This window comes from Hyalella azteca, unplaced genomic scaffold (genome assembly GCF_000764305.2).
Source record: "Hyalella azteca isolate HAZT.00-mixed unplaced genomic scaffold, Hazt_2.0.2 contig10507, whole genome shotgun sequence".
NCBI classification, from domain to species: domain Eukaryota; kingdom Metazoa; phylum Arthropoda; class Malacostraca; order Amphipoda; family Hyalellidae; genus Hyalella; species Hyalella azteca.
The window spans coordinates 2115-16331 of NW_025940545.1; the positions used below are offsets into that span (position 1 = coordinate 2115).

The window sequence follows — 14217 nt, forward strand, 5'->3', positions numbered from 1 at the left end:
ATTATATACACACTTTTCCGTTACTAATGACTTACGTTACTTCTTTTTGGAAAGTGCTATTGGGAAGCTCGGCGCCATTTTTGATCTGCTGTGCCATCTCCGATATGCATGCAGCTTGATCAGGATTAGAATGTTATTACTTTTTTATACGATCTCACGGCTACAACTTCATATAATTTAATTCTAACAAAATTTACGTAGTTCACAAATAAGATCATGCAACAAATTTGGAAAATTTGCAGTTTAGTTCAACTCTCGTGCTAAAAACTTTGCACTTATAACATTTTTGTCAACCGCGGTCTCATTGTTGCGTAAAATGTACATACGGCACTTATTATTCACCCAAAACGTTTCCGTTGAAGGTGTAAGACGTGGGAATGCTAGCAGCGCGGTATTGAGTCCCTTAAGGTCTGTGACTCGTGCCAAACGTTTGGTTGTACCAAACGCCCTGTGGTTCGGCTAAGGCGTGTAAGTCAGAGACCAGACTGCGCTAGCGTCTTACAATTCTGTTTCGTATTGGGGAACGAAACACAGTAGGAGTTCTCCTCATTTATTGCTACTAGGTCTGGAGACCAGGTTACGCGCTGTATTACAGATTTGTAAATGATTATGGCTACAGGAGTTACTTAATACTGCAACGTCTTAGGTCAGTGCTAATAATATGCATATGTAGCTAAATCATATTTAACAGAATATCAACTGCAGTTGATAACTAATTGTGATGTCTAAGGCAATGACATGAATAATAATATTGAGTTAGCGTTGATGGGTAACTCTGCTAGAATTCACTAGGCTAGCAACGTTCCTAGAAAATGAGTTGCGGGGGTAACTTGAGGAAACGTATATACATGGTCGCTACAAAGGTACCAATGATTGTACTTTGAGTTAACTAAAGAATTCTCAATCAGAGAACAAACTCTTCTACGTGCATATATACGTAATGATGTATCGTACTAAAGTAGTGTCAACGGTAAGTCTGATTCTCTCATTGATCGCAAAATAACGCATAAGTGAATTACGTATGCAGGAACCTTAGGTAAAATGCCTCGTGTCTTTTGTGCGAAACATGATTATCTTGTATTTTCATAACAAATTATACAGAACTTACTCTTTCTGTATGGCCACGAATTAAGTCTGCTAAGTATTAAGTATTCAGCACACGACGAGATATTTTTTTATATTATTACCTTTACAATACCAGTTGCGAAGGCGAAAATCACTATGAGTAATGACTGTCCACCTGAGCGTCGAAGCATATCTTCATATTCTTACAATCACTCGAATTTTATCAATCATAACGCGTAGTGCGGCCAATAAAAGCTCTGCTTGAGAGTTGCAGGAAACCTGCCTGGCACAAACAGGCTGCCGATCGAATAGGCCTTCTATACCAACGAGTCAGCGTGTATATCCTTAACATACGGCACAATATTTGAAAAAATGTCTTCGCATGAAAATCAGAGACTGAATTAAACTTAGTAACTAACAAGAGCATGTAGGCTAGATTCTGGATCATAAAGTATGCGGTTTTGAAATATTTAGACAAGCTGCATGGGAAACTAATCAAGGGATTGAGCGATACTAAGATGACATGTCAACACGTTTATTATAAAGTCGAAAAATAAGTCATATTCAAAAGGTTAACGTCACTCCTACGTTCAGTAACTTACATAATACCTAGCATAAGAAAGATTCAGACTTGTACTTCTGAATGAAGCTAAAATAAAGATTAGAGTTATTAAATATTCATAAAAACTGTAGAAAAAGAGAAGAGAGTTGCAAAGCCATATAATCGTGAACGAAGCAGTGCCATAACAGAAGCGTGTAAACTAACATGCACTAATAAGCGAGTATATGAATAGCATTTCAACGTAAAATAAAATCCAAACTTAGTCCTCCACTTCGATAGAGTAACGTCTACACAAAGCTTCGTGACTTCGTAATGTCGTGAAATTTATTGGGTAATTACTAGTTGTGACAAAACCTAAACCTAATCTAGTATTTCTTACAGCCATCAAGCAGGGATATCACAATGTGTTCAAGGCGGAGATTCGTAAGGATTTTCTAAGTTATAAGTTACATTATTTAATCTCAATGATTCTTAGAGATAGAGATTCATGGGAAGGCATTTGATATATAATTGTATCGTGCCATATTCACCGCGCGTGCTTTTGTCTGTGATGGTTTTCTCTGCATTATCAAGGCACTTTTCAAGGTATAATAGCATAGATGAGCAGTTTCCAACTGAATTATAACCAATAATTTACAGTCTTTGTAGAATTGCTCTGAATCAGGGTAGTTGCTAACGCAATTCTTATTAGTTTATATAGTTACAACAATATCATAGTCCATCTAGGCAGTTTTTAACTTTACAATAACAGATTTACTGTTTTATTAACATTAGAGCGATTTTCGGCAGTTTTTAACTGCATAATATAGAATTTATAGTTTTAACAGTAAAATAGTCAATCTAGGCAGTTTTTAACTGCAATTCAAGGCAGTTTTTAACTGTAATTCAAGGCAGTTTTTAACTGCAATTCAAGGCAGTTTTCAATTGCATTATAATCAAGCTGTGTATTTCTTAACTAGAATACAGTAGATCAAAACTGTTAGATACACACGCGTGTGTTGATAATAAACATCGAAGTCTGGCACTTGGAACTCGTGCATGATAGATGGCGCTTGTAAGACGCCCTGAGTGCTGTGCAATTTTATCTTTAACCTTTAACTCATATCGTACTGAATAGGTACGAATTAACCTATACTTGGTGCGATAATATTTCAAAATTAAGAAGTAAAATAAAACTTGAATATACCAGCGCTGAAAAGCTTGATAAAGAGTACGTCTTAGATCAATTTCTCTTTATACACCTTGAAAAGGACCGACATATTGATAATATATGTATATAATTGCAGCACTGAAACAAAATAAACATCACTAAAATGAAATAAAGTGCGCTGCAATGAAATAAATGCCTTGATAAAAAATGAAAAACGATGAAATGTGGCAAGCAACTCCGTTTTTTGTAGTCCGGGCAACCCCGAGTTGACAGTTGTTCCTGAACGGTTTACCCCGGAAGCAAAAGCGTCACACTACAATAAGCAAGCTGATGTAATCTCTGTAATAAGCTGATGATGTAATCTCTAATTTTTGCATTTCTTGCGCTAAAAAAAACATCAAAACAAACTACCTCCGTGTTGAATGACTACTTGCATGGCGTGACCATTTTTGTGGAACTTCTATCAAAATTCTGGGTGTAAATGTGGCCAAAAAAAGTTTTGTTGAAGGATATTCTTGCAGGGGAAACATTAAACTACGGCAGGATTCAACTTAGGAATCAAAAGGCATTAAAAAATTCCCGCAATTTCAGCGCAAAGGAAATCATTAGGGACTCAAAATCGACACTTCCTATTCCCGAGATATTTCGTTGAGAAGAACCAGCCTCAGGACGAGTAGTGACGACGATCTTGCATGGGAATTCATGGAATTTGTAGAGCATTTCTTCTACGACTACGCTGGACGTAGCGTTGGCTTCGTCGTAGCCGTCAACGAGTATCAGAGGATGTAGACGTTTCATAACATATTCAACGTTGTGTGTTCCAATTTTGCTGCAGGCTTCAGGAAACTTTTGCTCGACGACGTCAGAAAAACTGCGGGATTTTGTATCGCGACACTTGAAGCGGATGAAAGCGCCATGCAACTTACCCTTACCCCAGATTTCAAGCTTTAATAATTCATCATAATTCATCAGATTGATAATGATAACCTCTTAAGCCGAATCTAAACTGGAACGGTTGACCCCGTCTGCGGGTTGGGGACTCGTGAATACTGACACACCGTTCATCAAATACCTTTTCAAGTTCCACGTCGGCTCTCCGCTCCCAGTTCTCCTTCAGTACGCAATACGCAGCAAAAGCGTCATCATCAACGCGCACATCAGAGTATTTATCCCAGAGCGCCTGGCAAGCTTCCTTCACCCGCTGAGCCTCAGCGTCCGGCACGCGGTGCAGCTCAGCGGCCTCGCTGATCAGCTCGTATGCGACCTCTGTGATCCTGTCGGCCACCCCGGTGAGTTTGGGAGGATCTTTCATCATTCTTGTGATCACTTTCATCCTAAGGCCCCACACTTCTCTCATGAGATCTAACAATTTTTTGTAGTCTTCATCTGCAATAGCACCACCACTTTCAGGACTGTACTTCATTGACCAGCCCGTAATAAACAGAAGAACTAACTCGATCAGAGGGAGAGCATCGAATGGACGAGTATCAATTTCCTCGCAATCACATTTTTCTAGAAAGTCACGCGGATCGTCAGAGATAATTCCCAGAATGTTTCTCTGCTTGTACATAGTCACAATATAATCCCAGTATTACAAAGCGCAAGGCGTGCGGCAGCACAACGTTCAGGGCGTACAGGCTTCTGTGCACGGCGTCCAGGTCCCCGCATGACGAGGCCAGCGGACAGAGGTTCTCTCCACCGACGGCGGGGGCAACGAGGAGACTGGCGGGTGACCTGGGGAGACTGGCGGGGGCCTTGGGGAGACTGGCGGGGGCCTTGGGAGGTTCTGATGCGACAGGTCTGCAATATAAGATTTTTTAAATTTACACTTTAGAACTATCGGCATTATAAATTCATAAATTCTTGTAATATCGCAGGAAACGAAAGTTAGAGATTTTTTCAGCTTCACCCGAATAAGACAATAGACTTTTAATTGAATTATCCCAAATTAAAGTAATGCAGAGGGTTAAAAACTCTAGTTTTTCATTGAAAAAATGTTAACTCCAATATTGAAATTGGTTTAATACAATCAAATTATTATCTATATTACCAACCACAAGCTGGTGCAAAACAAGGTTCAAAGAATAAATTCAATTCATTTTTATATAGTTCGGCCAGAAGTTGGTCGTACCAACCTGCTGGGTTCTGTCTGTGGTGGCAGCGGCGGTTCATCAGTGAGAATCAGGACGTATTTCTTCTCTCTGTCAGAGAGGAGAAAATGTTTCACATTTTTGTTGGCATGTAATGGAATAGGAAAGAAACAAGATTGAAATTACCATGTTAGGCAGAGTGACTGTTACTCTGAATCGTTATGAAAATGATATTTATATGATTGGAACTCATGTCATACGAGTTACCCGAACTTATCATCAGGTCGGTACTATTTTTACCTCAACACTAAAGCCAGTGAGAATTACTCCTAAATTGAACCTAATCACCTCAAGTCCGTGGAGCTACGTGCATCATTTCAAATAACTAATTTCAGAGGTGACTGTAAAATCTTCCCAGGTTGTTTGTCGAGAAACTAAAATCTGCCCTCTGTATCGGCTTATTATTATTATTATTATTTGGCTGCATCGATTTATTCAGACTGTGTTCCCTAGTTATTGAAATTTTCATAAGCAGGTCAGTTGGTATGAACCACAGGCTCCTGCTTGGACCACTCAGAACATCAGTAATGACCAAGTGGCTTTTCATTGCAGCGTTCTCATTGGTTGGCTCACACGCACCTCCGTCAGTTGCGGACGCTATTTGAGCAAAATTAAAAAGGCGGGATATAAGTGAAGAAGCACAATGGCTTCATTCTTCTATTTGCAACTGCTCCAGCCATCAATTCTTCCTCGGATAACAGATTTTGAAGTAAAATAATCATTATATAGCCCAGCAAAATAATTTCGGCGTTATGTAATGTAAAGAAATTCGTTCATTTACCGTATAGTCAGCACTCGGCTGGGTCTCGCGTGGATTTGCTGGTCCGTGAAGAGCGTCCTGAGGCCCGCGCGCTGCAGCTTCACCAGCGTCTCCTGCAGCTGCGCTTCAGTCAACGCGCAGTCACAGAGCTCCAGCCTCCGCAACCTGACATGAGCCGATCATTGCATTAGATCAGGTTTGATAACACCTTTCTTAATGATTTCTTCGGACCCTCAGAACCACAAATGAGACATTACTGATCATCATGATGCAAGGTAGGAACCACCACCTGTTGTCAGCAGGAGCCATGCCAAGTAAGGTGCGAGTCAAACTCTCTTGCTGATTTTTGGCAACCGACGTCACCAGAAGGAAGATGTGGGGAGACGCGGGCAGGGCAGCGATGTCGCCCTCAGATGCTGGTTCAACAAGCACCCCTGCGAGGGAAGAAATTAAATAACGTTTAGGAAATATGTGTTTGAGGAATAGTTGTTTCCGAAGTTATTGATTGTGAACTGGGTTATGTGGAATGATTGATTTTGAAAGGGGTGATTGTGAAACGAGGAAACAGGTGTCAAGGAAAGTGTATTTTTAAATGAAAGTCCAGGGAAATGGTTATTGTGAAATATTTGTTTTTATTTTAAATGGTTGTTGGTAGAAATATTGACTTTCTAGCTGAGAAGAATAACAGTAGAGCTTGCCTAACATTTTCAACTATTAACTCAACTAAAACTGGCACAATTAGTCCAATGTATAGTTAAAAACTCTTAATATCAATGACCCGTACAGAGAAATTGAAAGGCTAGGACAATGTTTCTATTTACATTCAATTTGAATAAGAGGATCAAAAATTTTTCAAAATATTACAAACATGTTTTGGAGGAATAGTTGCTTCCGAAATGGTTTATTGTGAACTGGGGTTATGTGGAAAAGAGGTGATTGTGACAGGGCTGCTTGTGAAAGAGGTGTTCATGGAAAGACTATTTTGAAATGAATATTTGAGGATATGGTAATTGTGATATTTTTTATTATTTTGAAATGGGTGTTTGTAGAAATATTGACTTCATAGATGAGGAGAATTACAGCAGAGCTGGCCTAACATCTTCAACAATTCACTCAACATAGCACGATTAGTCCAATATCTCTTTAAACCTTAAATATCAAGGACATGTACAGAGAAATTGAAAGGTGAGGATGACATTTTTATTTACATTCAATTCCAATGAGAGGATCTCCAATGATAATTTTTTCAAATAATACAAACATACACAAACGGGTTGAACGAAGTAATTGTTATTTATTACTATTGTCTAGTTGAGGAATTATCAGATTTGTGTTTTATCTACTCTTCTAATACTGGTTAATAGTTTTCATAATAATTTTGTGAAATGCAACCATATTAATTCATTTTCCTAAGTTTACTTCACACTTGCTTTCTCAGACTGACTTAAGATAAACCCAAGCACCATTTGATGTATTGACATCTTGATTTTCATCTCTTAATTTTCTTCAGTCTTGCTGTACACACAGTGAGTCAATAAATTATTAACAGTTTATTTAAGGCCAGTTTAATTAATAATTAAGTTTAATTAATAATTACGTTTGTAATTAAGGCCAGTTTAGTTTGGAAACTACCGATACAACAAATTTCATCTATGACTTTCCATGTATTTGGGCCTAAAATTGCCTCAAATCAAAAAATTTATATAAAAAATCAAATTTATATCAAAAACCTCAAATCAAAATATCAAATACAAAAAGTAAATTCTGTCATCTCACCAGCTCTTAAAACTAGATATTTTAACCTTACATACAAAAGATGTTAATTATACTGTTAATAATATCTATTTACATTATTACAGCTTTTATGCTTTATCGCCTCTTCTAATACTTTTTAATAGTTATCACGATAATTAGTGAGATGCAATTACATTAATTTATCTTCATAACTTTACAATAAACTTGTTTTAAACTTGTTTGACTGAGTTAAGATTAACCCAAGCACCATTTGATGTATTAACATCTTGATTTTCATTATTCAACTTTCTCCACTCTTGCAGTACCCACAGTGAGCTGATAAATTATTAACAGGTGGGAATTAAGGCCAGTTTAGTTTGAGAAGAACTGATTGGATACAACAGATTTAATCTCTGACTCTTCAGGTAATTGGACCTAAAATTGCCTTAAAATAAAAAATTTCCAAGTAATTTCTGTCACACCACCAGCTCTTAAAACTAGGCATATTTACTCTACATAAGTAAGATGTTAATTATTCTGTAGCTTATATCTAGTCACAGAGATCTATGGCTCTATTCACACTCACGAAGCTTCTGGTGCTTGTGCTGCAGGGGCGTCAAGTCAACGTGCGGCTCCGTGACAATCAAGAAGTCTGAGTTGGGCGTCGCGACTTTGGCCAAGGATTGGATGCTCTTCGTATCCTTGATACAGCCAGCAAACGATGACAACGAGCAGCTGCACAACAATATACTAATATTTAAGAATGATACCTCAAGGCTCAAGTGGGTTACATGTTCAGAGCTTTAATTGTACAAACATGTTAGTAATATATATATATATAATAAATAATCCTCCCTGATCATCGCACCTCGAGGAGTTCAAGGCTTCAAGCATGCGGTCACACAGATTGTATGGTAATAGTTGCAGCTCAAGAGTTCCTCTGAATGTCCTAGCCACCTGACGCCAGGACTCGGGCGCTGGGTTATCTAGGTGACTGATGCAGAGCACGGCGGGCTGCTGGTGGGGCAGCAGCAGCGCAATGGCATCAACACTGAGGCCTGTGTATGAAAGCACCTCATGATGTAGTCTTCAAAACAATAGGTGATTATTACCTTAAAATCCAATCATCATCATCAAATTTCAATAAAGTGTATCTATGTGTGAAGATTATGGTATATTTCTTCTTCAGACATTGCGATTACAAACTTTGCAGAATTTCCATGTGTTTGAAAATTAACAACAAAAGGAGCACAATGTATCAGTTAACCCTTTATCAGGCAAGTTACCACATATGATCACATCAAATTGCCTCCCTAAAAGACCCACCAGCCTCCAGTTTGTGTTAGAGGCAACATTATCATGCCTCTGCCATTCACTGATCATCTGACCATCATTCCATACAAAATCATTCTATACAAGCATTACCCCTTGCCTTGCCCAAGAATTAAAATCTGCATTTAAAGTTGACTTGCACAGTGTAATTGATGCTCCTCACATATTTATTTCAAAGAAGGAATAGCAACATCTATTCTATGAATTAAAGTATCTTTGCAAAATCTAATTAAAATTAGGTAAAATATTTACTTTTCACTTTTAAATGCTTGAAATTAAATTATACATTTGTTAGCGCATTTTCTCATTTATGGAAAAAAGGCGCTATTGTGTTCGTCATGTACGTTCGTCCGTCTGTCTGTCTGTCCGTCCGTGACTTCACGTTTTCATCGACAAGAAAATGCGCTCTCTGTCACTCACTGCAGTGAGTACTGAGTTATATTTTTTAGTGTAGCGTCTGCACTTAAGGACTCTTCAACTGCCATTTACTCCTTCAATATGAATTATTTTTGAAAATTCATAGGAGTAAATACATCTTATAATTAAATAATTTCATTTATTGATTTGGGAAATTCAAGTTTCTTCACGTCTCTATACTTGACCGCATGAGAGTTATAGAATAAATGCTGAACGTTAAGGCATACAAGTATTGGATCAAATCATACATCCTACAGCACACTATAATTAGAAAGAGCTTTACTGTAATTTTCTTCAGTTCCACGCCTGCTCTCTCTTCGAGCTGTGAGTAATAAAGAGAATAAATGCTTGGAAACTACACATTCATCATTATGAGTGTAGGCAATGTTCAGAAGAGAAAAATTTCACAGTCATAACGCTTTAGAAATAATAAGCCAACAGAGTCATGCCCACACTCTCTGCTGTGGTCTAAGAATTTACATTCAAGTAGGTATATAAATGAGTATCATATCATTAGATTATCTAATAATTATTGTCTGATATATAATTTATTTTCTGTTTGATTAATGAATATTTTTTATTTTAATAATGAATATTTTCTGTTTGATTAATGCTATACAACATTCCTTCCTGTTTACACCTTCCTGTTTATCTTGGACATATAGAATACAAATTTTAGTTAATGAAACACTTTTTAGGAGGTATGTTATTTCAGCATGAAAGGCAGATACTCAGATGAAAGGGAGCATATACTATTGGGGGAAAGTGAAAGTTCTTCAATATATCAGATTTCATTGTGTATGAGACTTTCATATCCCCCTTGAATGACAATAAGGCTCGTAAACAACCATCAAGAAACAACTATCAAGAATCTCATTGACACACAAAGTTCCATGAAGGTTTGACGGTACAATGCCAGAAGCAAAATCTCCCAAACAATTAAGGCACCAAATAAAAATACTACCTCTATCATATACCTATCAAATACTACCTACCCCTACCTCTATCTGTGCACCAATTGTTGCTGTGAGCCAAGTAGACTCCGGCAATCGCTTCAGCAATATGTTGCGAGTCACGACAGTTCAACAAGATTTGTTTCCAGCGATGCATGGCAACGCCTCCAACAGCATCTCGCAGGAGCGGCCAGTTATTCCAGAAGACAGTGGACTCCTCGGCAGCACTCAGCTCCATGAACACATACGTGAGCACTTCTAGCGGCCTGTTTAAATTATTGGTTAAATTTTATTGTTGAGGCTAATTAACAAGTAAATCATACGAATAAATATAATCTGCATCCTGTTCTGTTCATCTATGAGCAAAAACATTAGTCCGAATGAAAATTAAGCATTATGATAAAATTGCTATACTTATTTCTAAAGTAGAAATAATTTGCGTTCTCCATTTTAAAGTGTGCCTGCAGAGCTGCGTATTAACAATGAATGAATTCTCGTCATTTTCCCACCTTATTTGGGTGCATTTGAGGAAATGAAAGGGGTGGGCATCTCTAGAAGTGAGGAAAGCTACCAATACTTTATAATTTGGATAAGAACAGTACAGGAAAATAATATGTACTGTGAGACACTCATTAATTAGATCAAATTAATTTAGTGAGACTTAAATTAACTAGACCTCTCTATAAAATGATTTTACATTTATACCTGTGAAAGGTAGGTGAAAAAAGGCCCAATAAAAATCTGATTGGATCATCCAACGACAACGGCATAAGTTTCTATCTCAGAGACAGTGTTAAGAAACTCAATTAAATCTTTCTCAACAGAAAACTCACTCGAAATTTTCACATTTTTGTGACGGCCAGATGGGCGGCAAGGCATTATTCATGCGGAGCTCCATTGAGACAGGCTTGGAAGCAAACAGTTCTTGTATGCTCTTGTGATGGAAGAAATATGTGCATGATTCAAAACTTTTCATTGGACGTTTTATTTTCAAGACAACACCCAGAAGAGCATGAGGGTCTAGTGTTCCAAGCACCCCATATTCTCTGAGTTTTGATCTGATACTGCGTATCAAATCGTCAACTTGCTTTGCAGAGAAAACCAAATGACCTTTACAAATCATCTTCAAGGAGAAATTGCCCAAGTCTTGGAAGAAATAATCGATAAGGCCATCCATGTCAACAACGCAGGAAGCCAGCTTTGTCTTAATAATTTTCCTATATAAATCATATGTGACTTGAGCTACATCAGCAGGAGATTTCCATTCATTTATCTTTTCAGGAAAGTTCCAGACCAGGTGACAAAAAAGAACCAAATTAATGGGACGAACAAAAAGTTCTTGAATGTTCGGTCCAAGAGAACTGAAGCTCTTCACAACTTTCTCAGCATGTGGAGTGACATGTTTTTCATACTTCTCCAGAAATATTAGTTGGTCATCTAAATCACAAATTTCTGCTATCTCATACTCTTGGAACTTCACACCTTCTCGCTTCAGAAAGTCCTTGAGCCTGTCAGCAGCACTTGGCCTGGTGGTGATGATCACACGACACTCATGGTTCCTCATTTTGTTCACCATCTGTTGCACAACCTTGTACGAGTCTTTATGACATTCATCATAGCCATCAATATGGTGCTGTATCACCAAGTTCTTGGCCAAAGTGGATTTTCCAGACCCGGAGTCGCCAATGACTACAATGAACTTATCGTTGCCAGTTAGCAGTTCAGTGTAGGAGATCTTGCACTCGAGTTGATCTTTAGGTTTCTGTAGTGTCAATTCCAGGGAATGGAAAACTTTTGAGCATTCAACATTGTCATCGCCAAAGAGCAGAGTTTCTTCAGACAACATTGCTTCCCACATGACTTTGGCTTCTTTGTTTCCATAAGTTTGCAGGAAGAAGCGACAATAAGCCTTAGCTTTTTCACTATCTGTGCGCACTTCATCCCACATCCCATCTATCTGGCTTTTGAAACTCGTTACTTCATCAGCAGGGATGCTGTACACGTTGCTAGCTTCATCTATCACATCATGCATGGCTTTGACAATTTCATCAAACTTCATGGGGTTGACAGCACCGTCAGCGACTTCATGCATAACAGCATTTCTTATGTTTTTGGCCTCCTTCAAGAGGCACTCTAGTTGACTGAGACTTCTCACATGACCAATGTGTGTGTATGATACTTTTGATTTGAATATCTCACACAAAAAAGAAAACATAAGAGTAACGTCATACTTTGATGGTTCTTCCTGTAGCATTTCAATTGTACGTGTAGGTAGTCCAATTTTTGGTAATTTAAATTTATTGTTCTTCTCTGCCACCAGGGCAGCATGGCGGTCTTCATATTGCTGCTTCTTTTGACCAAAATAATCTGCACAAGTTTGACCAAGTTGCTTGTCGCTGCATTCCCACTTTAGAACGGCTCGAAAAACTTCACACATGGGAACTTGGACGGCAAAAATGTTCTTGTATCTGTTGGCTTCCTGAGGAGAAAGCTCAATCCCAGGCACAAGTGTGATGTTCTGTGAGCAAGCTGCCATTTCTGCTATAAGTTTCACCTACACAAATAAATTTGATAGTGACAAATTTTGTATACATAAAAAAATTATAATAGAAGAAAAAAAAAACTAAAATTTAAATAGCATGCTTGAAAAGATTTTTGCAAAGTTTGAATTTCTACAACAAAATAATTTTTTAGATTTTTAAAAATACTGAAAATTCTAATTAAATTTAATGAATATTATTAGCATAGGTAACAGGCCTTAATTTGTTAGATAGTGTAGCTGCTAATATTAAGCGACACAACTTAAAAAAATTAGTTCAAGTAGCAAACACTACCTCTGCAAAGTAGCCAAGGTAGCATGCAACACTTCAGTAAAGTTGGCTTGTCCAATACTGCACCACATACCTTAAAAAGCCACTATTAGTGCACTCATTGCCATCCAGCACTCTGGACTGAAATGCAGGGCTCAGAATCCACTCTTGAGAAAAAGAAGAAAAATATAAATGGCCTGGATAATTCATGGTTAATTAAAAAGTAGGTACTTCTATCATCAATATGATATTCTTATCATCAATATGAATATGGATGCATAATAATATAGTTATAATCAGAAAAAATTTTCAAGAGCTAAAGTCTAAAAGAAACCCTACCACAGTGAGCAACAGCAAATACTTATGGGCTATGGCAATATATGTTGATGGCATGCCATAGCTTGCCATGAATATTTGAGAATCACAGGAAATATTCAGCTGCCTGTTGTTGTGCCTGTATTTAAAATGTAATTAACTACTTTATATTCATGTTCACTATCATTCTAGTGCTTATTAGTTTCATTTTAGCCCTGTGAAGCATATCAAATGGTCCTGAAATATTGAGACTAAAGATCCTTAGAACTAATAATTGTTCCATGGGACTTTGGTTGCTACTGGTTTATGATAGTGCAAGCTTCCTGCATGTATGTACATAGTGGTAGAAGCCGCAGGGTTTGGTACAAATTAACAAGTCAAATAATTCAAAATTTATGTAGGGAATACTGACAATTAGTTTTAATTTGAGGCTTGCACTATACTAGCTTTTATTAGCTCTACCCATCACTTGGACTACCTTTAAGCAAGCACCATGGGAATGTACCTTACACTGCCATGAATTATCATGTATTCTATGCCTTGAATATTTTGCCTTCCGTCTGAACTCATAATAAAGGAAAGCTTTTGTTGATTCTTGCTGCTAGACCTGCAGGATTAGGGAAGTGGCACAAAGTTTTGCATGTATTACCTATGTTTTTTTCTAAATAATATCAGCATTTGGATGAGATTTTAAAACACAAGAGAAATGGAAGAATAACCACACTCTTGCTGGGTATAGTCACCAGCTGATGGTGAAATTACCATTTTATCTACCTGGTCAACTAGATGGCACCAAGCCTACTATGCATGATGGTCAATACGAATTGTGTTGAAGGGTGACTATTGAATAAAAGTACGGCACAGTAAATTGCAAGGGTATATTGTAATAATGTTGTTAAGTGGATGAACATGGAGATCATAAATGTAAAGGATAAGTTAGCTAGTTGCATAAAAGGAGCATACAGTTAA

The 14217-nt window shown here is 37.6% G+C and overlaps 1 protein-coding gene across 1 annotated transcript; it reads right to left on the minus strand.

Annotated features, from left to right (window-relative positions):
• Positions 1-10157: 10157 nt before the first annotated feature.
• LOC108673340 lies at positions 10158-13144 on the minus strand. Its single transcript, XM_018161147.2, has 4 exons — positions 13028-13144; positions 11454-12677; positions 10957-11057; positions 10158-10389 (listed from the first exon to the last, which is right to left on the minus strand). The coding sequence occupies exons 2-4, from the start codon at positions 12657-12659 to the stop codon at positions 10158-10160; spliced, it is 1539 nt and encodes a 512-aa protein (XP_018016636.1). The 5' UTR covers positions 12660-12677; positions 13028-13144.
• Between the last annotated feature and the right edge of the window lie 1073 nt (positions 13145-14217).